Source organism: Lepus europaeus, chromosome 3, assembly GCF_033115175.1.
Source record: "Lepus europaeus isolate LE1 chromosome 3, mLepTim1.pri, whole genome shotgun sequence".
Lineage (NCBI taxonomy): Eukaryota > Metazoa > Chordata > Mammalia > Lagomorpha > Leporidae > Lepus > Lepus europaeus.
Genome location: NC_084829.1, coordinates 121,485,931 through 121,513,733, shown reverse-complemented (window position 1 = coordinate 121,513,733; position 27,803 = coordinate 121,485,931). Strand labels below are relative to the sequence as shown.

At 37.4% G+C, this 27,803-nt stretch overlaps 1 protein-coding gene across 1 annotated transcript; it reads left to right on the top strand.

Moving 5' to 3' along the window:
- Positions 1-815: 815 nt before the first annotated feature.
- On the top strand, positions 816-27,803 carry SERINC1 (serine incorporator 1). The gene is made up of 10 exons (XM_062186705.1): positions 816-952; positions 14,671-14,832; positions 16,892-17,061; positions 18,895-18,974; positions 19,438-19,575; positions 20,484-20,653; positions 20,764-20,854; positions 23,532-23,676; positions 23,792-24,022; positions 26,148-27,803. Exons 1-10 carry the CDS (start codon positions 914-916, stop codon positions 26,281-26,283), a joined length of 1,362 nt encoding a protein of 453 aa, XP_062042689.1. The 5' UTR covers positions 816-913; the 3' UTR covers positions 26,284-27,803.

Genomic DNA, 27,803 nt, shown 5'->3' with positions numbered 1-27,803 from the left:
ACCGGGACAGAATCCGGTGCCCCAACCGGGACTAGAACCTGGTGTGCCGGCGCCGCAAGGTGGAGGATTAGCCTAGTGAGCCGCGGCGCCGGCCCCAATCACTATTTTTTAAAAATAAGAACTAGGATCTTTATATAAATACATTACCTGCAGATGGCCATTATCATCTAAGAAACAAGGGTTTCTCCCTATGTCTAAACAGCTCCTGACAGTCAATAAAGTCATTAATGTTTAAGCTTTATAATTTACATGTCTTGTCTAATTTAAAATTTTGAATATTCAAACTTCTTGTAACATCTTGGGAGATGAAATCAAAATGTGAATCAACAGCAAACAAAACAGAAAAAGCAACCAGATGAATGTAAACATCACAAGCTTGTCCCAACCAGTGGTCTGCAGGAACAAAGTGCGAGTGTAAGTGGAAAAACAGATGCACATATGGGGAAAATGGGAAATAGGTGGAGGTGGACAGATAATCACTAAGCAGCAGCAGCAACCCTTCAAAGAGTAGTTGAGAGGTTTCTCTGATTCAGGGGGGCAAAAGGTCAACCATTACCTCAACTTTACTAATGCTCAAATTAAAGTAAGTAAAGGCTTTTTTTTTTTCTCACAGCGCTTTCTTAATTTGGCAAACTGGAGTCGACTCGCCGTTATACCGTAGTTTTCCGGCCAGCAATCTGGGAAAAATTCGCTAGAACACAGAATGTCGCACAATCCCAGGCACACGCATGCGCAATATCAGCTGAGCCCTTGGTCGCTCCAGCCACTGCCCTCGGAGGAAGTGACGCACGGCTTGCAGGGCGGGGTGAGCTCTGCGCCGGAAGTGTCTTCTGGATAGTAAATAAGTCTCGAAAGGCAGAGAAGGCGCTGTCTCCATCTTGTTGGCATCTCCTTCTCTGGCGACGTTGTGAAGATGGGGGGCGTCCTGGGGCTCTGCTCTATGGCGAGCTGGGTAAGGTGTTTGTTTTTTTGCGGGTTTAGGGCGCTAGCATGAGAATGGGAAAAGAAAGCGAATCGTATACTCCTGGGTATGGCCTGGTGGGGACGTGATACTCCACCCAGCAGGGGCCTTCTGTGCCCATTTTCTTCCTGTTTTCTCTGGTGACTCTGACTCAGCTTCGGGGCCTTGGGGATTGCGAAAGAGTGATTGTGATGCGGTGGGGGTGCGGTGGGAATGTGAGCCTGACTGGAACGAAAGAGGCGAAGCAGCGGGCATCCCCGCCTCGCTCCCCCTTTCTGAATGCTGCGTACCGTTCTTCCAGGTCCCGTCTGGCTGTTTCCTTTTGTAGCTGCATAGGCCGTCTCTGCCACGGTCTTCAGCCCTTTCCTTCCGTGGGGCACCCCCTCTCCACCTTTTTTCCCTGCGACCTCAGGCTACAGCATTGCTTTCCCTGGAGGCCTGTCGGCCTCATTGTTCTGATTATGCAGATGCTGATTAAGAAGCGCCCTTTATTTGGGACAGCCTGACAGTATTATTAATGTTGAAAAATTGTTTCTTGAAATAAGAAGCCCTAGCTTTACCTATAGGTGTTCACCTTTAATGGTATCGGGGATTTTTTAATTTTTTTTTTTTTTGGCTTTACTTCTCCAGCCATAATTTAAATACTTGGAAAAGCTGATTATTTCTGTGATGTTAAATATCATGTGTCTTGACATACAGAATGTGTGTTATCTGAAATTCGATGCTTAATTAGGTTTGTACTGTGTTTTGATAAGATACAGAGTTGTTGGAGTGAAACCATTTTCATTATAGTGGCAAGATTTCTTGATTCAGGTGGCACATTTAAACTTCAATTTATTGAAGATAATCTCTCCTTCCAAAAAAAATAGAAAAAACACTGACAAGATAGTTAATAAATATTTGTAATTTGGAGTGATTGATTTAGGCTCAAATAATTTTCTGAAGACTTATTTATTTATTTGAAAGGCAGAGTGATAGAGTAAGAGACCGAGAGGTATGTTTTCATCTTCTGGTTTATTCCCAAATGGCTGCGACAACCAGGTCTAGGTCAGGGTGAAGGTAGGAGCCAGGAACTCCATACTGATCTCCTACATGGGTGGCAGGGGCCCAGGTACTTAAGCCATCTTCTTTCTCAGGCTCATTAGCTTGAAGCTGGATCAGAAAGCAGAGCAGCCAGGATTCAAATCAGCACTCTCCTATGGGTTGCTGACACCCCAGTGACAATTTACCTGGTTCTGCCTCAGTGCTGACTCCAGATCATATTTCTTTCATCTGTGAATTGTAAATTCTACTTTTAACAATTGCTTGTCTGACATCCCACTTGATACCATTTTGCACATGTGTATATTAACCAACGTATTTTAATCAAATTTGTGGAGGTTATTACTCCAGCCATGCCATTCTCTTGACTGTATTGTATTTCTTACTGTAACTAAGCCTGGAAACCTGACATATTTTATCTCAAAAAGCTTTAGAGAATATATGGACTGTTTTAGACAAAAGAGGCTTGAATATGCAGACTGTTTTATACAAAAGAGGCAAATTTAGAGTAAAAAATAAAAAAGCATTAAGAATGCATAACAGTTGTTACGATTGTTTTTATTTTTTGGAACTTGTTATGTAATTTAGTTTGTATGTCAGAATTTGCCCAGTTATCAAGTGGATGTGCTGTATTTCTCAAATATTGTAGAGATTTGAAAGAAGGGATGCATATCTTCTATTTGTTCTCATTCCCCAGTTATGAGCAACCTTTTTTGTGTCAAGGACAATGATGGTTTAAAATTAATTTTTTAGTAGTTTTTTAGTTGTTTTGTATGTATGTGTGTGTTTCAGTGTTCATAGGGAACATCATGGGCAAAAATTACATTCTTACATTTTTATAATTCAGGGTCCCATTTTTATTAACTAGAAATGTTCATGATAAAATTGACACTTTTAATTGCTCTTCGTACTAAAATGCTTTAGAAAGTTACTAACAACAAAGCTGTTTTTCCATCTTCTGATGTTCGATCTCTGACAGATAGGAAAGCTTGGTGGCCAAGGTTGCTCATCATGCTTCTAGGTTGCTTGACTGATCTGAAAGTATTTGTTTTATAGCATGCACTTTGAGTCATCCTTTTTTCCCTTTTCTTCTTGTGCTCCTATCTTACTTTTAGTGCAGGTGGATACTAATGAAAGAATTTGCCTTCTGATGTACAAATCTATCTCTTCCACATTCTTATCAGCCATTATGTTCTTTCATTGATCTAGTGGTTTGGACAAATTAAAAAGTCTTTTACATTTTCAGAAGTAGCATTCAGATCATTAAATTAGAGCAGGTAAGCCAGAGTTAAAAATAAACCAGGGGGATGGGCATTTGGCACAGTGGTCAAGAAGCAGCTTTGGACACCTGCATCCCAAATTGGAGTGCCTGGGTTTGAGTTCCAGGGCTGATCCTGATTCCAGCTTCTTGCTAATGTATACTCTGGGAGGCAAAAGTCATGGCTTAACTACTTGGGCCCCTGCCACCCATGTGGGAGATCCAGATCTAGTTCTGGGCTTCTAGCTTACACCTGGCATAGCCTGTTCTGTTGGGGGTGTTTGAAGAGTGAATCAGTGGATGTGGGGAGGGTCTGTCTGTTTTTCTCTGTAAATAAAATGAAAAAGTACAAATAAAAAATTTGCAGGCTTATTTAATAAAAATTTTCATTTATAAGATAATTGTAGAGAATTCCCAATGAGAGAAACAAGAGAAGAATTCTATGTAATGCCACTATGCAGAGGTTGGGGTGTTAATTTTTTTTTTATTCACTATTAAGATGCCCAGAATTAAACTGATAGGCTGATCATAATCCTTGGCTGATGACAGTATCACTTTTAACTGATACATTGTTATGTCTTGTTGATGAATGATTACTAAGAATATCATGGACATCTCTGGACTTCATACTTAGTGCTATAACTACATTACTAGCCATTTATAACTACTTATGTGTTTTTCCCTATGCCAATCTCTATATTGGTATTAGTGAATAGAGTTGATTTTTTAAAAATAAGTGGACCTTGAATATAGTAACCATCATTTCTTTTTCCAAGACATTTAATGTTGTTAAGAAATAGCTAGTAATTACTTAGTGCCTTTCTTGTGCCAGCCTCTGCTAGGTTTTCATTTTTTAATACAATGACTTGTTTTTGTAGAAATGATTCATAGTTATAAACAGTGAAGTAGTGCATAGTACAAAAAAAGAAAATGTCTCCAGGGGCTGGCCAGCGCTGTGGTATAGTGGGTAAAGCTGCTGCCTGAGATGCCAGCATCCCATATAGGTGCTGTTTTGGGTCCCCACTGCTCCATTTCTGATCCAGTTCCCTGATCATATGCCTGGGAAAGCAGCAGAGGATGGCCCAAGTGCTTGAGTCCCTGCACCCACATGGGAGACCTGGAGGAAGCTCCTAGCTCCTGGCTTTGGACTGGACCAGCTCCAGCTGTTGCTGCCATTTCAGGAGTGAACCAGTGGTTGGAAGATCTCTTTTTCTGTCTCTCTCTCCCTTTCTCTGAAGCTCTGCCTTTCAAATAAAAAAAAAGAAAAAAGAAAGAAAATGCCACCAAAAAAATCCCAGCACCACTAATATTTCTTCTGTCTCAATGTATGTATATAAATGGATGGATGGATGAACAAAAATATTCTTAGAGTTAGTTGCATGCTAAACGTAATCATGAACAGCATAAACAAGTAATTAAGCCTAATTTATCTTGATTTTAACAAAGGAAAAATAAATTTCTGAATGTAGTAAACATTTCTTCATTGGGAGAGTTTGCTATAATGATACCCCTAAGAATGTGTATTTATTGCAGGTAGTTTTCAACTGGGCATGATTTTGCCTACCAATGGATATTTGGAATGTCTGCATATATTTCTCATTGTCACAGTTTGGGTGAGGGCACCACTAGCATCTAGTGGGTAGCTGCCAGGGATGCTATTAATCATTCTTTAATGTACAGGTAGCCCCCAACAACAAAAAAGTATTCAATCCAAAATGGTATAGTGCTGTGGTTTAGAAATCCTGTTTTAAGTTTAAAGATTAAGTTTAACATGAAATTAAATTTTTAAGGACATTTTAATTTTAGATTGACTGCTATGAAAGGTGGAAGAAGTTAATGTTCTCCCATGCTCTTTCATCCAACCTGTAATTGTATAGGATGTTTTTAGTTCCTAGATTTTTTTAAAGATTTATCTACTTACTTGGAAAGCAAAGTTAGGGAGGGAGAGACAAAATCTTCCATCTGCTGGTCACCCTCCAAATGGCTATATTAGCCAGGGCTGGGCCAGACCAAAGCCAGGATCCAGGAGCTTCATCTGGGTCTCCCACATGGGTGCAGGGACCCAAGAAGTTGGGTCACCCTCCTCTGCTTTCCCATGCATATTAGCAGGCAGCTGGATTGGAAGTGGAGTAGCCAGAACTTGAACTGGCACCCATATCAGATGCCTGCATTGCAGACAGTGGCTTAACCTGCTGTGCCACAGTGCTGGCTCCCATTTATCAAATTGTTTTGAAATCAAAATTCAGCATACACATGGTTCTATGTAACTTAAGGAAAACTATACTCCATTCCCATTTCTGCTCTTTGGGGCAGTGTTCCTTTAAGTATTTATATTTCTAAATAAAATTCATATAGTCTATTCTTGATTTTTTTTTTTTGTTCATAATTTTTTATTTGGTTTAAATGTTTTTTTTTTTTTAAGATTTATTTATTTATTTGAAAGGCAGATTTATAGGGAGGCAGAGGCTGAGAGAGAGAGAGAGAGAGAGAGAGGTCTTCCATCTGCTGGTTCACTCCCCAGATGGCTGCAACTGCTGGAGCTGTGCCGATCCGATGCCAGGAGCTTCCCCCGGGTTTCCCATGTGGGTACAAGGGCCCAAGAACTTGGGCCATCTTCCACTGCTTTCCCAGGCCATGGCAGAGAGCTGGATCAGAAGTGGGGCAGATGGGACCCAAACTGGCACCCATATGGGATGCTCGCACTGCAGGCAGTGGCCTTACCTGCTGCGCCACAGCACTGGCCCAATATTGTCTATTAACCAGAGAAGATGAAGATTTAGCATGTGTTGGTTGATCTCAGCTGGCTCTCATCCCCCACATCCGCACAAATCACACTCATGATTACCTCTTACCTTTGTATAAAACTTACAGGTTTGGTTAAATGACCATTATTGTTTTTATTTAAGTGAGTTTATATTACTAAAAAAATTGTAAGCACTTAAGTATTATTTTCATTTTCAGTGATTTAAGAGGCGGAAAGAGAGAGAGAGCTTTCTTCTTCTGGTTTACACCTCAGGTATCTACAACAGCCTGTTTTGGGCCTAGCTGAAGATGGGTGCTAGGAGTTAAATCTTGGTCTCGCATGTGAGTGGCAGGGACTCAAGTATTTGAGCCATTACTTCTGCCACACAGCGTGTACATTAGTGGGAATCTGGACTCAGAAACAGCTGAAACTGGAACCTAGGCACTCCTGTCTGGCATGCAAGCATCTTTAACTACTAAGCCAAATGTCTGCCTGTCTTTATTGCTTTTATTACTATGTAATACTCTTCACTCAGACCATATAATAAATGTATAGTGATTTTTTCCTTGCAAACACAATTTTTGTATTCATTGAAATTATTGCTTGCTTTGTTTACTATGTAATTTAATTCCAAACTTTTTTCCAACAGTGTACATATCTCAGTACATTTATGCATGTGATGATTAATCTAACAGTGAAGGTTCTCTCTCGTCTTCAGACCTGCTCTAGTCTGTATTAGTACTGACTGTTTTTCTTGTCTTTTCGTTTTGTTTCGTTTCTTCTTTTCTTTTTCTTTTTCTCTCTCTTTCTCTCTTTCATTTGAAAGAGTTACACAGAGAAGGAGAGTCAGAAAGAGAGATAGATATCTTCCATCTTCTGGTTCTCTCCCCATTTGGCTGCAATAGCCAGAGCTGTGCTAATCCGAAGCCAGGAGCTTCTTCTGGGTCTCCCACATGGGTGCAGGGGCCCAAGGACTTGGGCCATCTGCTGCTTTCCCAGGCCATAGCAGAGCTGGATTGGAAGTGGAGCAGCCAGGATACCAACTGATATCCATATGTGATGCCGGCACTGCAGGTGGCAGCTTTACCCGCTATGCCACAGCGCCAGCCCCTAGTACTCACTGTTTCATCCAGGGTCTCACTTCAGTCTCAGTTGAGCATGTGTATTGCCTCTGTATTGGGCTGAAATAATTTTTTTCTGCATTTCCTTCCTTTTTTTTTTTTAGTTTATATTCATCTTTTGAAGTAGGGCTCCTTGAGGAAAGATTATAGGGTATACACTTTGGATGGGTATAGAATTCTAGATTGGAAGTCATTTTCCATCAGATTTTTAAGGAATTGCTCCTTTGCAAATTGATTTGCAGTGTTCCAGTATGGCTTTTGGGGATTTGAAGTCATATATATAAAACTTTTCAGTGTGACCTTTTCATCTTTTTTCTCCCACGCCCCCACCAGGTGATTACCTTTCTTGAATTATTTAATTATTTTCTTACCTGTGTTTTCTCTGTTTTGTTTCTTGTGCTTCTTGGACTCAACCTTTAGGTTTCTCTTTTCCTATTTTTGATCTTATTGGCTATTTTTCCACTGAAAGAATTTTTCTTGTTCTCTATTCCATTTTAATTACATCATGTTACTTTATAATAAAATATGAATTTTTTATGCTTTTATTTCTCTTTATAGTTTGTTTCCTTTAGATCCCCTCCCTAATATTTCTTTTTGTTCATGTTAGAGTTCCTGTTGGTGTCCAGTTGTCCTTGGCTGGCTGTTCATATTTAGGATTCGGACACTAAAGAGTTTGGTAGGACTTGTCAGTTTGACATTACAGTGACATAATCTAGCTGTGCCATTTGTAGAAGCATATCCAGGGCTACTGATGTATCCACAGCAAAGTCCTAGTCTCCTGCCTGGAGAACATACCTGCATTCTGGCAACCAAATGGGGACACATTCAGTCTATAAAGTTTGATTTAATTTAATTTTTATAATATGATGCCCCTGCTTTCCACTCGGTATTATCTGTTAAGACCCCTCTGTTTATTCTTTTCAGTTAACTAGAATAAGAAATAGAATGAAGTCTTTGGATCTTAACTGCTCTTTGGAAAGACATTCAGCCAATCATACCTATTTCCATTTCTACCTTGAGTGTCACTGCGTGGAGGTGCTTTGTGCCACCAGTTCCTGATACAGTGTTTAGGGATTCTGCTGAACAAATGATGTTTCTTAATTTTCTCCTTTGATTGCTTAGAATTCAACTTTCTTGTACTCTTATGGTGTTTAGTACTTTGTGCTTTACACCCTCCAGATTTGTTCTTGTAGTCTTTGTAACCTTTTAATTTTCTTCCTTCTTTTAGAAAGATCCCTTTGGGGCCCCTCTGTCTCTCCCCATCTCTGTAACTCTTTCAAATAAATAAATCTTCAGAAAAGGGTTGGGGGTGTGGCAGTACTGTGGTGCAGCTGGTTAAAACCTCGGCCTGCAGCACTGGCATCCCTTTTGGGCACTGGTTCAAGTCCCAGCTGCTCTATTTCCTGTCCAGCTCCCTGCTAATGCACCTGGGAAAGGAGTGAAAGATGGCCCAAGTCCTTGGGCCCCTGCATCTGTGTTGGAGACCTGGAAGAAGCTCCTGGCTTTGGATCGGCTCAGCTAAAGTCATTTCGGCCATTTGGGTAGTGAACCAGCAGATGAAGACCTCTCTTTCTCTGTTTTTACCTCTGTCTGTAACTCTTTCAAATAAATAAAATAAATCTTAAAAAAGAAAAAAAGATCCCTTTTGGGGGCAGGCAAATGCCTGTATCTCATACTAGATTACCTGAGTTCAAGTCCCAGCTCCATTCCAACTTCCCGCTAATGTACACCCTTGAGCAGGTAATGGTTTGGGTAGTTGGTCCCTGCTAGCCTTATGAGAGAACTGAGTGGAGTTCCTTGCTCTGGCTCTGGCCTGCCCTGGTAAGTTACAGGCATTTGGCAAGAGAGCAAATGGATGGGAGGAGCTCCCTTAACATGTCAGTCTCTCTCTCTCTGCCTTGCAAATAGCTAATAAATAAGTAAAGTTCCTTTGTTTTTGTTTTGGTTTTTTTTTTTTTTTTTTTTTTTTTTTCATTTTTTTGGAACAGAGATAAATTTGTATATTCAGTCTGCGGTCTTTAATCAGAAGCCCTGCATACTATTATTTTAATGTTGCCATTATGTCTTGTAGCCCTAATTCAAATACCATTCATTCATTTTTTTTTTTTTAAGATTTATTTATTTATTTGAAAGTCAGAGTTACACAGAGATAGAAGGAGAGGCAGAGAGAGAAAGAGAGAGGTCTTCCATCTGAAGATTTACTCTCCAAATGGCTGCAACGGCTGGAGCTGCACTGATCTGAAGCCAGGCGCCAGGAGCTTCTTCTGGGTCTCCCATGCAGGTGAAGGGGCCCAAGGACTTCTGCTGCTTTCCCCGGCCATAGCAGAGAGCTGGATCAGAAGTGGAGCAGCTGGGTCTCGAACCAGCGCCCATATAGGGTAGTGGTTTTAAGCACTACACCACAGTGCTGGCCCCACCATTCATTTTTAAAGTGTTTTCCTTGGACCCAGTATCATCAGCACACCTGAAAACTTACAAGAAACACTGACTGGAGCCCAGAATTGTATTTTAATAAGCCTTTCAGATAATACTACGGCAGCTATAATTTAAGAACCACTACTATAAACGTAGGTTGATTCACATCGCCAATCCTTTTTACCATAGGTTTTTGCTAATTTTAGAACAGTAATTTATCTCTTAATTGATCACATTTTGTCGTCTAGTAGATTTTTCAAGAAGACTTCATGGGTACTAAAATTCCCGAGTTCTTTGTATTTGAAAATTCCTATTAAGCTCTTTTTTAAGATTTATTTATTTATTTATTGTAATGTATTATGGCTAGGCAATCAAGTTACTTTTCATACGTGACTTGATAATGGCTTAAGGTTTATTGTTTTAAAATACAACGCATTATTTTGGCCCCATTATTTCAGAAGATTCTATTCAAATACTTTGACCACTTTGACAAAATTTCCTTGACTGTGTTTGTCTCTTTTTGAACATTTTATTTTATGTGTCCACCCTTTTGCCTATAGCACTCTCTTTTGGTAACTATAGATTTTAAATTAGTCTTAAAATTAGGTAATAGGAGTCTTCCAGCTTCACCCTTCAGACTGCTTGAACTATTCTATCTAGTTCTTTGCCTTTCTACATAAAATTTTATTTTTATTTCTGTAAACTGTTGCTGGGATTGTAATTAGAATTAGGTGAATCTGTAGATCGATCTTGAAAGAAAAGTCAGCGAACTCTAAAGGCTTCCATAGCCCTGGCAACTCATGACTAGAGCCTAGGGAGATTACTGACGCCATGAACAGGAGTGTCAAATTGTTAAGTCAGCAACAGGAGTCACTGTGTACCTACACCCCATGTGGGATCTGTCCTTAATGTGTTGTCTAATGTGAAGTGATGCTATAACTAGTACTGAAACAGTATATTTACACTTTGTGTTTCTGCGTGGGTACAAACTGATGAAATCTTTACTAATTATATACTGAATCGATCTTCTGTATATAAAGAGAATTGGAAATGAAAAAAAACAACCTGGTGTTAAATTGGAAATGGCATAGAAAATTAATTAATTAAAAAAAAATATTATGTAGGATCTCTGTCTTTAATGTGCTGAACATTGTTATTTAATGCTATAATTAGTACTCCAATGGTAGTTTTTTCACTTTATGTTGCTATATGGGGCAAACTGTTGAAATCTTTACCTAATATACTAAACTGATCTTCTGTATATAAAGAGAATTGAAAATGAATCTTGATGTGAATGGAAGGGGAGAGGGAGCGGGAAAGGGGAGGGTTGCGGGTGGGAGGGAAGTTATGGGAGGGGGGAAGCCATTGTAACCCAAAAGCTGTACTTTGGAAATTTATATTCATTAAATAAAAGTTTAATAAATGAAAAAAAAAAATATTGAGTCCTTAGGCCGGCACCATGGCTCACTTGGTTAATCCTCCGCCTGCGGCACGGGCATCCCATATGGATGCTGGATTCTAGTCCGGCTGCTCCTCTTCCGGTCTAGCTCTCTGCTGTAGCCTGGGAGGGCAGTGAAGGATGGCCCAAGTGCTTGGGCACCTGTACCTGCATGGGAGACCAGGAGAAAGCACCTGGCTCCTGGCTTTGGATTGGTGCAGCGCGCCGGTCGAAGCAGCCATCTGGGGGGTGAACCAAGGGAAGGAAGACCTTTCTCTCTGACACTCTTTCTCTCTGACACTCTTTCTCTCATAGTCTATAACTCTGTCAAAAAAAAAAAAAAATTGAGTCCTCCAGTCCATAGATCCAGTGTGTCTTGACAGTTACTTAGGCCACTGAGTCAGTGTTTTGTACTTTTTTCATCATTTGGCATCTCATACATATTTTGTGAAATTTATACCTAAATACTTCTTGTTATGTTCAATTTCAGTTTCCAGTTGTTTTTAGCTGGCATATGGAAGTGACATGTGTGTATATGTATATTTCTTTTAATGTGATTATTGACCTTGTATCCTGTGGCCTTACAAAACTTGGTGTTGTGCATTTTTTGTAAGTTCTTTGGACTTTGTGTGTGGACAGTTTGTGTTATATGTCAGTTGTGCAGTTTTGTATCTTCTCTTCCAATTGGTGTTTTCTATTTCTTGCCTGATTCATTGTATTTGCTAGGATCCTAAGTGTAAAACTGAATACAAATGGCAAGAACAGATATCCTTGCTTTGTTTCAGATCTTAGGAGGAAATCATTCAGACTTAAATATGGAAAAAAGCTGTAAATAACTTGTAAATATCCTTTATCACTTCCATTTACCAACAGAGATGTTCTCTTCCTTGTTTGCTGAAATCTTTGATCATAAATGGTATGGAATTTTTTCAAATGATTTTTCTACATATATTGAGATGACCATAGGGATTTTTCTTTCCTCTGTTATTATGGTATTGAATTTAATTTTCAGAAATTGATAATGCTTTCCAAGACTTAACTCCACTTCATCATAGTTTTTTTTTGTTTTGTTTTTGTTTATTTATTTATTTTTTTTTTTGACAGGCAGAGTGGATAGTGAGAGAGAGAGACAGAGAGAAAGGTCTTCCTTTTGCCATTGGTTCACCCTCCCATGGCCGCCGCGGCTGGCATGCTGCGACCGGCGCACTGCGCTGATCTGAAGGCAGGAGCCAGGTGCTTCTCCTGGTCTCCCATGGGGTGCAGGGCCCAAGCACTTGGGCCATCCTCCACTGCACTCCCGGGCCATAGCAGAGAGCGGGTCTGGAAGAGGGGCAACTGGGACTAGAACCTGGTGTGCCGGCGCCGCAAGGCGGAGGATTAGCCTATTGAGCCACGGCGCTGGCCTCATCATAGTTTTTTATAGGTTAAGTATACCTTATTTAAAATACTCAGAAACCAAAGTGTTTTAGATCTTGAAATTTTTTAGGTTTGGGGGTATTTGCATAGATTCTACAGGTTAGGCATCCCTAATTGGAAAATACAAAATTTTAAATGCTCCAAAATCTCAGAACATTTTGGATTTTTGGATTAGGGATGCTTAACCTGTCCATTTTATATTACTGTTTTTGACTTACTGAATTTTGTTGGGAATTCTTATGTTTATACAAAGATACTTTTAAAAGTTTATGTTTAAAAAGAAGTTTATTGCTCCAAAATGCTTATTTTGGAGCAAAAAAATTATGAAAGCTGTTGTTTTTTCATAACACACATTTTTCCAAGATCTTCCTGAGGACTCATGTGCCTGAATTTCACTTTTCTTTAGCATCAAACTATTTTATTCCAATATTCTTTTTTTTTAAATTTTTTTTATTTTTTTTTTATTTTTGACAGGCAGAGTGGACAGTGAGAGAGAGACAGAGAGAAAGGTCTTCCTTTTGCCGTTGGTTCACCCTCCAATGGCCGCTGCAGCCGGCGCACCGCGCTGATCCGATGGCAGGAGCCAGGTGCTTCTCCTGGTCTCCCATGGGGTGCAGGGCCCAAGCACTTGGGCCATCCTCCACTGCACTCCCTGGCCACAGCAGAGAGCTGGCCTGGAAGAGGGGCAACCAGGACAGGATCAGTGCCCCGACCGGGACTAGAACCCGGTGTGCCGGCGCCGCAAGGCGGAGGATTAGCCTAGTGAGCCGCGGCGCCGGCCTTTATTCCAATATTCCGCGAATCCTCTGAAGTTACCTCATATTCATGAGGAGTATTGACCTGTTGTTTTTATATATTTGTATTTAGTATTAATAATTGTGACACATATCTTAAATAAGAAGAAAATATATTTACCATTTTCATTATCTCCATTCTTTTGTGTGTGTAGAACTAGATTTATATTTGGTGTAATTTTCTTTCTACTTGAAGGTTTTCCTTTGATATTTCTGGTAGTTTAGATCACTAGTTATATTCTTTTGTCTTTTCTGTGCCTGAAGATATCTTTATTTTCTCTTAGGTTTTGAAAGATATTTCCATTGAATAAAAAGTTCTGTTTTCCTTTACGAATTGACTTTTGAACTTTAAGTGATTTTTCTGACTATCACTGTTTTTAAGTAATTATCATGAGTGACCTGGTGAAGTTTTCATCATCTTTATTTGGCTTGACTTCATAGAGCTGCTTGGATCTGTGAATTTATATCTTTCATTAAATTTAGCAGAAATCTTGGCAGTTAATTCCTCAAAATAACCTCTTTTTTTCTTCCTCACGACTACAGTGTCACTTACTAAGCTGCTTGAAGTTATGTCACAATACTCTGATTCTTTATTTTTCATTTCACTTGCTTTCATTTTGGATCATGTCTGTTGCTGTGTTCAGATTAATTCACTTTCTGCTGATTTACTAGTGTATAAGGGATTCATATATTTTATTTTTCTGTTTGATATCGGCCTTATAAATTGTATTTCCTTTACCATGCTGTAGATATACTCTGCCTCCTTAAATATGTGGAGTATAGCACTGAAACAGATGGTCCACCTTTCTGAAGTCTGGCAGTGTGTTTAGTCTCTTCCCACGTTGTGATCAACCCTAAGGAGAATACTTGGTATTTTGCTTTTCTGAGATATTTATTGTTAAATAACCTGTACCAATACTTACCTTCCTGGACAGAAAGATATCCTAATTCCTGTGATGTATTTCACTCATTAGTGTGGCGTTCATTAGAGAAAGTAGATGATCCATACTGTTCACTTATCCTTTGTAGCTTGACTACAGTTGGAGTTTTCATTATTATCACCACCAAGTCAGAAGAGATAGGATATCAACTCATTTTTTATTCCTCTGCTGACATCGTCAGAATTCTGTAGATTTACCTTTATTGTATCTGGGAGCAAGGGGACAGGATTTGGAGGTGGGCTTAGCAGCTGTGCTAATCATAAATTCTCCACGTTTTTAGTTAAACTTTGCTCTTGTTTTTTTCTTCTCTTGTTTTAACTTTATTTTGCTTGGTATAGAGGGCAAGAGCTTTTAGTGTTTACCTTTCTTCCAACTTTGCTCAGAAATTACTGTTTTTTAGTTTGTAGATAACATATATGAAGCAAATATTTTTGGCTGTTAATTATTTTCAGTCTTTTTTTTTTTCTTTTTTGAAGAAGTAGAATGTAGATTTTGTTGCATCATTTTATATTGTACTGATTTTTTAATACTGTTTTCCCCAGATACCTTGTTTGTGTGGTAGTGCACCATGTTTGCTGTGCCGATGCTGTCCTAGTGGAAACAACTCCACCGTAACTAGATTGATCTATGCACTTTTCTTGCTAGTTGGAGTGTGTGTGGCTTGTGTAATGTTAATACCAGGAATGGAAGAACAACTGAATAAGGTTAGTCTTTCTTCTTATTTATTGAATAAGTGGGGTGTGTGTGTGTGTGTCTGTGTTAAACTAATTCTTAGGTATTGAAGAGAGGATAATGTAAAAAGATGGTATGTAATCCCAATATTAATAGCTCAATCTTTTATGAAAGACAAGGAAACATAAATCTTGTTAACTTATAGAAACTTACAGAAAATGTGGTAATACAAGAAAAGAAGTAATTCTAACTCAGCAAATGGCATAATCTTAGTAGTTCTCAAATGGAAAAAGATATTTTACAAATGAGTAGAATTTTTGTATGTAGAGATTGGAATCTAGGAAGCACTAAGAATATGAAAAAGCTTTTTGAACAGAGCATCTGTGTTTTAGGAAGATTAATTTAATAGTTAAGAAAGAATAGAAGTCAGGCAGTTAAATGTAGAGGCTGTTGCAGTGGTAATCAAAAAAAGTATAAAGGACTTGAAATAGGTTTTTCTGGATGTAGAATTGACTGAGTCTGGTTTTTAAAAATTGGCAGTCATGGAATCATAAGTAAAAGGCAGGTTTTGATTCTTGAAAACTGGAAGGAAAGTATTGTTGAAACAAAAAGAAAAATTTGAGAGTTTTGTTTTTGTTTTATTTGGTCCCCCCCCCCCTCCCCAAGGGAATCAGGTTGCAAAATAAATTAGGGAAAATAAATTAAATGTCTAACATGTTGACTTGGAAGTATGGCTTCATATACTTGTATTATGTCTTAGATTGAGTGATTTAAACAACAGAAATTTACTTCTCATAATTCTGAAGCCTAGATGTCTGAGGTCAGGATGCCAGCATGGTCAAGTTCTGGTTAGGGTCCTCTTCCTGGCTTACAGATGGCCATCTTTTCTTGTCTCCTCACATGGCAGAAAGAGAGAAAAAGAAGCAAGCTTTCTCCCCCTCTTCTAGTAGGAACTCTGTTCTCATGATCTAATTAACTCCTAAAGGCCCCACTTCCTAATACCATCACACTGTGGGTTAGGTTACATATAAATTTTGATTTGATACAAACATAAAGTCATAAAAGTACTCCAGCAGGAAGTAGAAAACATATATGTAACTCAAAGAGAAATCAGAGCTAGTAACGGTCTTTGGGAGTGAGTGAAAGTTTGAAACAGTAGAAGTTTACACTGAAGGCCATTCAGAGTACACAGTGCTAGAACTTTGCCAAAGCCTTTCCGTTAATGAGAGTTGGTGGAGAAAGGGAAACCTGAAGAATTATTGGGAAACAAAGAATCAAGAGAACATACAGTCTTTAGGGAAAGAGTTTTAAGAATAATGGTGTAGTGTCTGTATAAAAAAGAAATAAAGAACTTTGTGAGAGTTAATTAGCCTTTGTATTTGACAACTAGTATCCCATAAAAATAGTTTCTTTAAAGTGCTGGGGCTGGAAGGAATGGAAAAAAAATAATTACGTCTCATACATATGAATAGCATGTAAGTTTTGAACAGTATTCCTACTTATTTCACACACAGAAAAAAATCTGTTTTGCATTCTGATTACAATGTGACTTTCTGAAATGGTCACTAGTCCTTTACAGGATTCTGACTCAAAATATAGAACTACTACCAGCTCATATGCCATTTAGCCAAGGGCATTTAAAATTGAAAATAGCACTTGTAGAATAGGGATCAAAACCCAAAATATATTTAAGTAGCATTGACTTTTTAAAAGCCATTATTATTTTCCTTGGTGCTTAGAAACCGACTTATTCTAGGATCCTTTAAACTTACTGACTTTCTCTTTTTAGATATACAATTTAGCACAAAAGAGTATAAGATTTAAAAATTTAGAATGAATCTATAGCCCAGAGTAAACATATAGTTTAGGATGACATTGGTAGTTTATTATTTGCTTATATGGAAATTTAACTCTTCTTTTCATTTTATTATTAAAACTTACCAGACTTGTCTTGATTGTGTATTCATTATACACTGTAATGTACACTTCATTTTTCAAATGTTAAACAAAACTTTAAACTTTCTGCATAGGATTTTTCAGTTTTATTTAATGAAAAAACATGGATCATAAGCTCTTTCTTTGTTTCTCTAGATTCCTGGATTTTGTGAGAATGAGAAAGGTGTTGTCCCTTGTAATATTCTGGTTGGCTATAAAGCTGTATACCGTTTGTGCTTTGGCTTGGCTATGTTCTATCTTCTCCTTTCTTTACTAATGATCAAAGTGAAGAGCAGCAGTGATCCTAGAGCTGCAGTACACAATGGGTAAGTTTTTGGGTAAATTTCAATACAGAAGTCTGAACAGACGCTTAGTAAATTTGAGTCTGCCCCCCAAAATTTTAAGGTCTAATAAATACTTTTTGTCCATGAATGACAAGGTAAGATCATTTCTTTCTCTACCAAAGAATGTCAGACTCGATATTAAATAATAGCTTAGATAATTTGTTAACATAACCTCTGGTTCATATTGCTTTGTATTTTCATACTAAATAGAGGATCTGTACATCTGTAACTATTAAAAGAAGAGCTGTTTCTGTATCTCCTTTTAACTTTTTGTGGATGAGTTCCACTACGTAGAACTCTGTTTCTTAGACTTACAGTGCAGCCAAAGTAAAAAACTTTAACAGTAAAAAGGGTATTGATTTTTAAAAAATGATTAATTGCCTTGGAGAACCCAGAATGAAACTTCTGAGCTCACTTTATCAATTTCCCTTAACATAGAGTTATACATTTGGTACTCCACTTGAATGCTGGGAATTTTATGTTTTATTTTACCTGTTTTTATTTCCCCACCAACTAGTTAAATTTTTAAAAAGTATCTGCTGTTGCTTATCTAATTACATGTGCCACCAAAGACAGGAGGCACAAGCTAATGGAATATAACTAGTAATGGGAAAATTTGGTGTGACAGGTAGATTTTCTTTAATTTTGTCTCCTTAGCTATTGGTTGTTTACATTATTAAACATTTGAATTGAGGCATTTTTCATGTGTTTATTAAAACTATTCCTTTGTATACTGTACCTTATATTTTGACATACTATCCCACTTATTATAATCTCATTTTATCATAATGAATTAGTGAACTAAGTAAGGATTTCAACAGTTTCCACCCACATAGAAACACAAAGTATAAAGTACTGTTTGAGTAATAGTTTTACTGGTAAATCACATAGTACAACACATTAAGGACAGAAATCCTACTTGGGGAGTAAGTGTACAGTGACTCCTGTTGTTGATTTAACAATTGACACTCTTATTTATGACATCAGTAATCACCTGAGGCGCTTATCATGAGCTGCCAAGGCTATGGAAACCTCTTGAGTTTGCCAACTCTGATCTTATTTAGACAAGGCCATAGTCAAAGTGGAAGTTCTCTCCCCCTTCAGAGAAAGGTACCTCCTTCTTTGATGGCCCATTCTTTCTGCTGGGATCTCACAGAGATCTTTCATTTAGTTTTTTTTTTTTTTTTTTCCAGAGTGTCTTGGCTTTCCATGCCTGAAATACTCTCATGGGCTTTTTAGTCAGATCTGAATGCCTTAAGGGCTGATTCTGAGGCCAGAGTGTTGTTTAGGACTTCTGCCATTCTATGAGTTGCTGTGAATCCCGCTTCCCATATTGGATCGATTTCTCCTTTTTAATTCTATCAGTTATTACTAGCAGACACTACTCTTGTTTATGTGATCCCTTTGACACTTAATCCTATTATTATGATCAATTATGAACTGAAACTGATCACTTTGAGTAGTGATATGGCATTGGTACATGCCACCTTGATAGGATTGAATTGGAATCTCCTGGCACATTTCTAACTCTGCCATTTGGGGCAAGTCCGATTGAGCATGTGCTGAACTGTACATCTCCTCCCTCTCTTATTCCCACTCTTAAATTTAACAGGGATCACTTTTCAGTTAAATTTAAACACCTAAGAATAATTGTGTGTTAATTAAAGAGTTAAACCAATGGTATTAAGTAGAACAAAATAATACTAAAAGGAATAAAATAGTAAGTTGTTCCTCGACACTCTTTAAAGATTTCATATATGAAATTATTTGTTGAAGTTACATTTATTCATTTAAAAATTATATTTTTGTTTTTAGATTCTGGTTCTTTAAATTTGCTGCAGCGATTGCAATTATTATTGGGGCATTCTTTATTCCAGAAGGAACTTTTACAACTGGTAAGAAATCTTTTTTTTTGTTTTTTAAATTATTTGATGTTGATGGTTTATAAAACACTGACACAATTGTTGCCTGGGACCATGAGCCTGCTTGTTTCTTTCCCAATTTTCCTTTTCTTTCTTTTTTTTTCAGAATAGTTTTAAATTCACAAATCAGAGTTTTTGGGGTGCTTACACAGAGTTCTCTCATACCCTTCATCCCATTTCTCCTATTAACATAATATTAGTATCTTTGTCTCAATGAACCATATCCAGCTTCCCCTGTATTTTTTAATCAAAACTCCTTTTACCCTTCTCATCTCTCCTAGCCTCTAGTAATCAACACTGTGTTCAGATTGAGTTGAGGCATATATAAAGTTGTGTTGTGTGTGTGTGTGTGTGTATACTGAGGTTGTAAAAAGAAAAGTGAATAACGAAAACTAAACCAGCCTTTGATTTGTATGTATGCTTTTTTTCCTTTCAGTGTGGTTTTATGTAGGCATGGCAGGTGCCTTTTGCTTCATTCTTATACAATTAGTCTTACTTATTGATTTTGCCCATTCATGGAATGAATCGTGGGTTGAAAAAATGGAAGAAGGGAATTCAAGATGTTGGTATGCAGGTAAGCTTCTATCTCACAAAACATCAAGATAGTTGGGTTCTGAACAAATATGTACCATCTAGGGAAGTTACTTAAAATTTTTGTCTGTCTTCTGTAATGAGGAGATTTTAGTTGAGCAGCATCATACCACATTTGTATCAGCAACTTAGTACATTGAGAGATCTGTTGACAGATTAACTGGGAATATACCAAGAATTAGGAAAGAATTCAAAAGAACCCAAATAGCTTAACTAAATGTTAATCTAATACAAGGGTTTTTATCTGTTTTGTTTTCGCCATATGTGTCCTAGGACATTTTAGGCATTCAAAAATAGCTGTTGGATAGGATTCCCCCAACAGTGAGGCAAATCTATTTAAGTACTTCTATGTTGAACATGAATTAGCACAAAGACTAAAAACCATGTTGTGTATATTGAAGTTTACATAGAAGTGACTTAGGTTATCTTATTAAATAATAATTACTTTTGTATAATATATTTTTAAGGTTTTAATTGATTAGGAAAAGCATTATTTTGAGGGCTTAACATTAACAATGAAAATGATTTAGTTTCTTAATGCCTTTCTTTACAATTAAATGATTATTTTTTCTAACACTAAGAAATAATTCTAGTTATTTTTATTTAAAAAATGACTGACACGTAGATGGTTTGTAAGCTGTATAATACAGATAATTAAAAGTCTATTACTAACTTAACTGTTCTTGAAAATAGTGAGCTGTGTGAAAAAACTAGAATCCTTAAAGAGTCATGTTCAGAATTTTCTTTCCTGCTTGTATAGTTTGCCTAACACTGATAATGCTAGTTACTTAAAATATATTTTGATAAAATGACTGTTTTAAAACTGTTTTAAAACATGTCTAATTCCTAATAATTGTAACATCTTATTTTTCCATTGTGTTTCTTTTACAGCCTTATTATCAGCAACAGCTCTGAATTATCTGCTGTCTTTAGTTGCTATCGTCTTATTCTTTGTGTACTACACTCATCCAGCTGGTTGTTCAGAAAATAAGGCATTTATCAGTGTCAACATGCTCCTGTGTATTGGTGCTTCTGTAATGTCTATACTGCCAAAAATCCAGGTATGCCGTTCATCATATTAGTTTCTCTGAAATTTATGCCTTTCTAAATTTTCGTAAATCTTGAATGGTGTCAATATTTATCTGTGTTGCTTAATATTTTTCTTTTGTAGGAGTCACAACCAAGATCTGGTTTATTACAGTCATCAGTAATTACAGTCTACACAATGTATTTGACATGGTCTGCTATGACCAATGAACCAGGTTTGTTTTGTTCGTATTTGTTTTTAATGAGTTCTGCAGTATTTTTATTCAAAGATGATCGTTTTGTGAGATTAAGCTACTTAAAAGTAGCCTGCTGTAGGAATAAAATAGTATAGCATTTTCATCTTTGAAGTATTAATATATCTTTTTCCACTTCATTTCTTCCTTCACTAACAGTTGTCTGAATGCTTTAGGAAATTACATGAAAATTTCAAAAACTATATCTAATTTTCACAGTGCATAAGATAGTTACATAAAGAAATAAAAGCTCCTCAAATGATTATTTGTATGTTTTAAACAATTTTTTCATATTATTTTTTCCTCTGACTGCTGGTAATTGAATATAATTTGACCTTTCTTTTTCCATGTTTTTTTTTTTTTTTTTTTGCCAGGCAGAGTTAGACAGTGAGAGAGACAGAGAGTTATACATAGTGAGAGAAAGGTCTTCCTTCCGTTGGTTCACCCCCCAAATGGCTGCTATGGCCGGAGCTATGCTGATCTGAAGCCAGGAGCTGGGTGCTTCCTCCCAATCTTCCATGCAGGTGCAGGGACCCAAGCACCTGGGCCATCCTCCACTGCCCTCCTGGGCCACAGCAGAGAGCTGGACTGGAAGAGGAGTAACCGGGACTAGTACCCGGCGCCCCATCCGGGACTAGAACCCCCCAGGGTGCCGGTGCCACAGACGGAGGATTAGCCAAGTGAGCCACGGCACCGGCCTTCCATGTTTATTTGAAAAGCAAATAGAAATCTTCAATCCAAGTCTCCCACATGGGTGGCAGTCACTCAAGTACATGATTCATCATCTGCCTCCTCCGGTGTGCATTAGCAGGAGGCTGGAATCTAAGGTGGAGCCAGGACTCGCACATAGGCACTCTGAATGATATGGGGATGTGAGCTTTCCAAATGGTGTTTTAATCCCTGGGCTAGATACCACCCCTGATAAATAAGCTTTGTCATAAATCTCTTTTTAGGCCAGTTTTGTTGCATTCTATAAATACAGAAACAAATACATTTTATTTGGGAGGAGAAAAGGTAATAAGTGTTTTTAGAAAAGGACGAAAATGATCTCTTTTCCTAAAGAAAAATAATTATAAACTGTCTTACCTGAATCTCATTTCAGTGAGTTTACAAGCACCGTAGGTGCTTTAATCAGTTAATGGAGAAAGATAGGGGTTTCTATTTTTAGTATATTAAATGATTCAATTTTTTTCCAAATAACTGATTTAAAAAATAATTATTGATAAATTATTTTAGAGAGTAGTCTTAACCATTTTCACTAATAAGATGGAGTTTGAGAGATCTGGCTTTGAAAAAGGAAAAAATACTTATTTCAGACACTTTGCTGAATATTTAACTAATGTTGCTTCTGTGCTTAGAAAAGAACAAAGAACATTAGGTCCAGGGCAGGCATTTGGCTTAGAGGTTGCCTAACTTGTGCAAAGTACTCATATTGGAGTACTTTGAATTTAAGTCCCAGCTTCACTTCCAATTCCAGCTTCCTGCTAATAAGCACCCTGGGAAGCAGCAGGTGATGGCGTAAGTACCTGGGCCCCTGTCACCCTGCATTAGGTTGCAGGCTTCTGCCTTCCATCACCAGGCCAGTCCTAGCTGTTACAGGCATCTGGGAGTGAAGCAGCAGATTGAAGATTATTCTCTGTCTCCCTGCCTTTCAAATAAATGAAAATAGATAAATTTTTTAAAATACATACAAAAAAAATAAGCATTATGTCCTGAGGCCTTGCTTGGTAATTTCCACAAATGGTTTTCTATGTTAAGCTATATATATATATATATATATATATATATATATATATATATATATATACATATACATATATATATATATATATATTTTTTTTTTTTGGAACATTGAACTTTGACAAATTTAATATAAAGCCAGTTACTGACTCCTCATAAAATGTGATAGAAAAACTAGTGGCTGGCGCCGTGGCTCAATAGGCTAATCCTCCGCCTGCGGCGCCAGCACACCGGGTTCTAGTCCCGGTCAGGGCGCCAGATTCTGTCCTGGTTGCTCCTCTTCCAGTCCAGCTCTCTGCTGTGGCCCGGGAGTGCAGTGGAAGATGGCCCAAGTCCTTGGGCCCTGCACCCGCATGGGAGACCAGGAGAAGCACCTGGCTCCTGCCATCAGATCAGCGCGGTGCACCGGCCACAGCGGCCATTAGGAGATGAACCAACGGAAAAGGAAAACCTTTCTCTCTGTCTCTCTCTCTCACTGTCCACTCTCCCTGTCAAAAAAAAAAGAAAAGAAAGAAAAAGAAAAACTAGTACATTAGAACCATCTGCATTTTATATCTAACTTCATGGAATTTTACTGACTTTAGGGAGGTCATCTGAATTTTAGATTTTTTTCTGAGGAGTTAAAATGTCATGTATCTTTCAGCTCTAACATGGGGTTGAAAATAGAATGATTGATTGACCTTTGCATGGACTTCTATAAAAGTACCCAGCAGTATAAAGTTTAAAAAGATTAATAACAACAACAAAAATATCATAAAGATATCATTAATAAATACAAGTTGCCTTGTACGTTTCCCAGCAAAATGTCTGAATTTTCAAGGATACCAAGAATTAAATTAAACAGCTCTAATTATGCCCTAAAATATTAAATTTATTATATTATTCTGACATTTTAATTTCACCTTAATTTATGTTACAGAAACAAATTGCAACCCAAGTCTGTTAAGTATAATTGGCTTCAATACAACAAGCAGCATCCCAAAGGATGGGCAGTCTGTCCAGTGGTGGCATGCTCAAGGAATTGTAGGACTAATCCTCTTTTTATTGTGTGTGTTTTATTCAAGGTAAAAAAATATATATATAAAGCTGTGATTTTTTTTTTTAAACAACTCCATCTGTTTTAGAAATCATTTCTTTAAAAATACATTTTTCTCTCTTCCTGAACTCTCTTTCATGTAGCATTCGTACTTCGAACAATAGTCAGGTTAATAAACTGACACTCACGAGTGATGAATCAACATTAATAGAAGATGGTGGAGCCAGAAGTGATGGATCACTGGAGGATGGTGATGATGTTCACCGAGCCGTGGATAATGAAAGAGATGGTGTCACTTACAGCTACTCCTTCTTTCACTTTATGCTTTTCCTGGCTTCACTTTATATCATGATGACTCTTACCAACTGGTACAGGTACTTACATTTCACAGAAACTTTGGATAAGGGAATTTCTGATGGCTTTTACATGGTTCTTTCATAGAACATGATGTGCTGTGAAATACTTTTACACTTTAATGTATTTCAAAATTTACAGCTAAATATTTACACAGTGAAACCAGTGTGAAAAATGCATACTTAATTTCCTTGATTTAGTAATAGAAACATTGAAATGGTTCTAGATGTTGAAGTCATGAGAATTTTTTTGACAGAAATTCATGTTTATAGTTGACCTAACACAACAATTCTACTTTTTTAGTACTGTAAACCTGTTCTCAACATAGACAGTAAAAGATAGCTTTTTTCTTCTCTTGTTTGAACTTTATTAAATGTTGAAAATTTTTAAATTGAGTTTGATTATATTAATGCAGATGGATCCTTAGAATTCAATAATTTATGCTCTTTTTATCATTTCAGAACTAATCTCTTCTGGTAAGAGGAAGACAATTTTTTAAAATTTGATTTTAAGTAATTTTTTTTAAATTTTATTTTTATTTATTTATTTATTTTATTTTTATTTTTATTTTTGACAGGCAGAGTGGACAGTGAGAGAAAGAGAGAAAGGTCTTCCTTTTGCTGTTGGTTCACCCTCCAATGGCCGCTGCGGTAGGGCGCTGCGGCCGGCGCACCACGCTGTTCCAATGGCAGGAGCCAGGTGCTTCTCCTGGTCTCCCATGGGGTGCAGAGCCCAAGCACTTGGGCCATCCTCCACTGCACTCCCTGGCCACAGCAGAGAGCTGGCCTGGAAGAGGGGCAACCGGGACAGGATCGGTGCCCCGACCGGGACTAGAACCCGGTGTGCCGGCGCCGCAAGGCGGAGGATTAGCCTGTTGAGCCACGGCGCCGGCCGATTTTAAGTAATTATTGAATGATTTGCTGTAAAACTTAAGTTGAACTATATGCTTTGGGCAGTTCTTTTGTTAAATTTTAATATCCTTAAACAACTTGTATTTTTTTTAAAGATTTGTTTTATTTATTTGAAAAGCAGTGTTAACAGATGGAGGAGGGTGAGTGAGCAAGCTTGCATTGCCAGGTTCACTCCCTAAATTGCCACAATATTCAGGGATAGGCCAGGTCGACATCAGAAGCTTTATCTGGGTCTCCCACTTAGGTGCAGGGGCCCAAGGACTTGGGGCAACCTCTGCTGCTTTCCCAGGTGCAGTAGAAGGGAGCTGGATCGGAAGTGGGAGCTGGGACTCCAACCAGCCTCCAAATGGGATGCCAGCATTGCAGGTAGCAGCTTAACCTATTACAATATTAGGCCCCAAGATTTATTTTGGTTATTTAAAAGGCACAGTTACTGAGAGAGACAGCTCACTAGCAAGGAGCTGGATCCGAAATAGAACAGCCTGGACTTGAACTTGCGCCCATATGGGACGACAGCATTGCAGGTGGAGGCTTTATCTGCTATGCCACAATATTGGCTCCACCCTTAAACTAAGATTCTTTCAGTAGCCTCAAAAAATGAAGAAAAACATTACTCTTCACTGCATTTTTATGAGCAGCTTTTATTGGTATTTATTATTAAAATATATATTATAAAAAATCCCTATATTGCAGCATATTAAGCTGTGAGAATGCAGTAGTTCACAATAATTCAGAAATTTTGGCTGTCAGATAATGATAAATGTTAAAATTTTAGATAAAAAGATTTTTTTCAGTAATGCAAACAACAGCTAAATTTGGGATATGTTTATTTTCTAGTCTCTTAATCTGAGAGGGCAGGGATAGTGGAGGTAAAGTGGGTCCCCATGTATACTTTCAACTGTCTTTTATGTAATTGTAACATGTTATCTAGAGGTCATAATCCATTTCTTTCTAATAAAAATGCCACAAATACATATAGTGCTTCAGAGCAAGGTGCAAAGGAATTATTTCAGAGGCCCATGTATTTTACTCCATTAAAGGAAATTCTTGAATTTTATCTTTACACTAGCTATTATTATCAGTATGGAAAGCAAGACAGATTAGAGGCAGCAACTATATTTTGGTATCACAAATAACCTACAAAGAATACTCTGTATTAATGAAACTTACTAACTGATGGCTGATAATCTAACCCTTGTCCCCTACCCTTTTCTTATTTTCCACCACATTTTAGGTATGAACCCTCTCGTGAGATGAAAAGTCAGTGGACAGCTGTCTGGGTGAAAATCTCTTCCAGTTGGATTGGCATCGTGCTATATGTTTGGACATTGGTGGCACCACTTGTTCTTACAAATCGTGATTTTGACTGAATGGGACTTCTGGCATGCGGGTCCCACTTTGATCTGTGCTTATTTGAAATTAATTAACAGTATTCCCAACTTTTTCTAAAAGGTGTGTGTGTATGTGTGTGTGCACGCATGTGCTTCCCATGTAACTTCCCCAGTGTTGTTCTGGCATGAATTAAATTTTACTGCTTGCCATTTTATTTATTATTTTCTTGCCAAGTGCATTGTGAGTATGGTAGTAAGTTAGAAAAGTGGACATCAGTAGGTTTATTTAATCTCTGCTTTGTACCTGTGAAATTAAAGGTAAAAGTAAAAAAATTGTCAGTTTGATTTTACAGTTGTGTTAGATCTTAAACTTTTAGAAAATATAAATGTTTGGCTGCCTTTTGAAGTACAAGGGATCTTCAAAGCATTTATGGAAAATATGTATTATGAAAACATGGATGGATTTCAGAATTTTTATGTACCAAAATAAACCTATCTTTAATTTCTTTTTCCATGAACTTTTTGAGGTATCCTTGCATTTGGTGTGTTGCCTCATAGAAGATGGCAAAGAGTATAGCTATTTAAGTAAGTACCAGTTGTCTAAAAAATCTTGTCAGATTTTTCCTTTGAAATGAAGGTAGGAACTTAAATAGAAAGGGAATGTTTGATGGAAAACACTGTAGGTTATGGACAGAGGTTGAAGCATAGAGCCTTCAAAGAAAGATCATTGGTGGTTGGGTACTAAATTAAATACCCAGTGAGACTGTAATCTGAGTAGAGATGGCCTTCACTGAAAAACATTGTTTGGGTCATTATAAACCTGTACAAAAGTATGTGCTCGACACATATGCTAGAAATTTTGAAAGATTTAGATGAGGATTTTGTACAGGATAATCATGGATTTAGAAGGAAGTTGTTGAAAATTATTTTGAAAGTTGGGTTTGTTCAGGGCAAGAAGAAACTGCAAATGTGAAGCTTTAGTAAGTACTTAGGTAAAATCTAGTCCAGCTCTCTCATTTTAAAGGTGAAGAAGCTGAAGTACAGGCTTAAATAGCTAATTTAGTGGCAAAGCTAGGGAATTCCAAGCCTTCTAAAAATAGCTAGCATTCTCTGACATTGAAAAATAGTTTGTATTCAAAATACATTCGAATTGATGATTTTAAACCTTGTTAGAGGTGCATAATTAAGTGATATGGATTGCTGGTGTCCATGATGCTTTTTACTCATCGAGGTCAGGAGAATGACAGAAAGTTGTAGAATAAAACTCCAGTTAATAGATTACATAATTCAAAAGGTTTGCTTTTGTTTTTCCTGCCATGAAATTGAAATATATAGATTATTATACTCTTTCAACCTGAAAATCAAGTAGTATGACAGAAAATCTTAGTTGTTTTATGTGTTATTAGTGTATAATGAAGCTTTTAAAATCTACATTTGCTTCTTTAAAAATATATAACAACTCAACTTAATTCCCCAGCCTTATTCTGTATATTGATATTGTATTCCACAATTTTGAATGGCTGTGTTCTATCTCTAAATAAATGAATTCAGAGAACGTG

Excerpts from the sequence above, each read along its gene's own strand:
- SERINC1 (XM_062186705.1), top strand. The coding sequence starts at position 914 with ATGGGGGGCGTCCTGGGGCTCTGCTCTATGGCGAGCTGG. Across the intron at positions 953-14,670 it reads TCTGCTCTATGGCGAGCTGG|ATACCTTGTTTGTGTGGTAG; the intron begins GTAAGGTGTTTG and ends TGTTTTCCCCAG. Across the intron at positions 23,677-23,791 it reads TTGTGTGTGTTTTATTCAAG|CATTCGTACTTCGAACAATA; the intron begins GTAAAAAAATAT and ends TCTTTCATGTAG.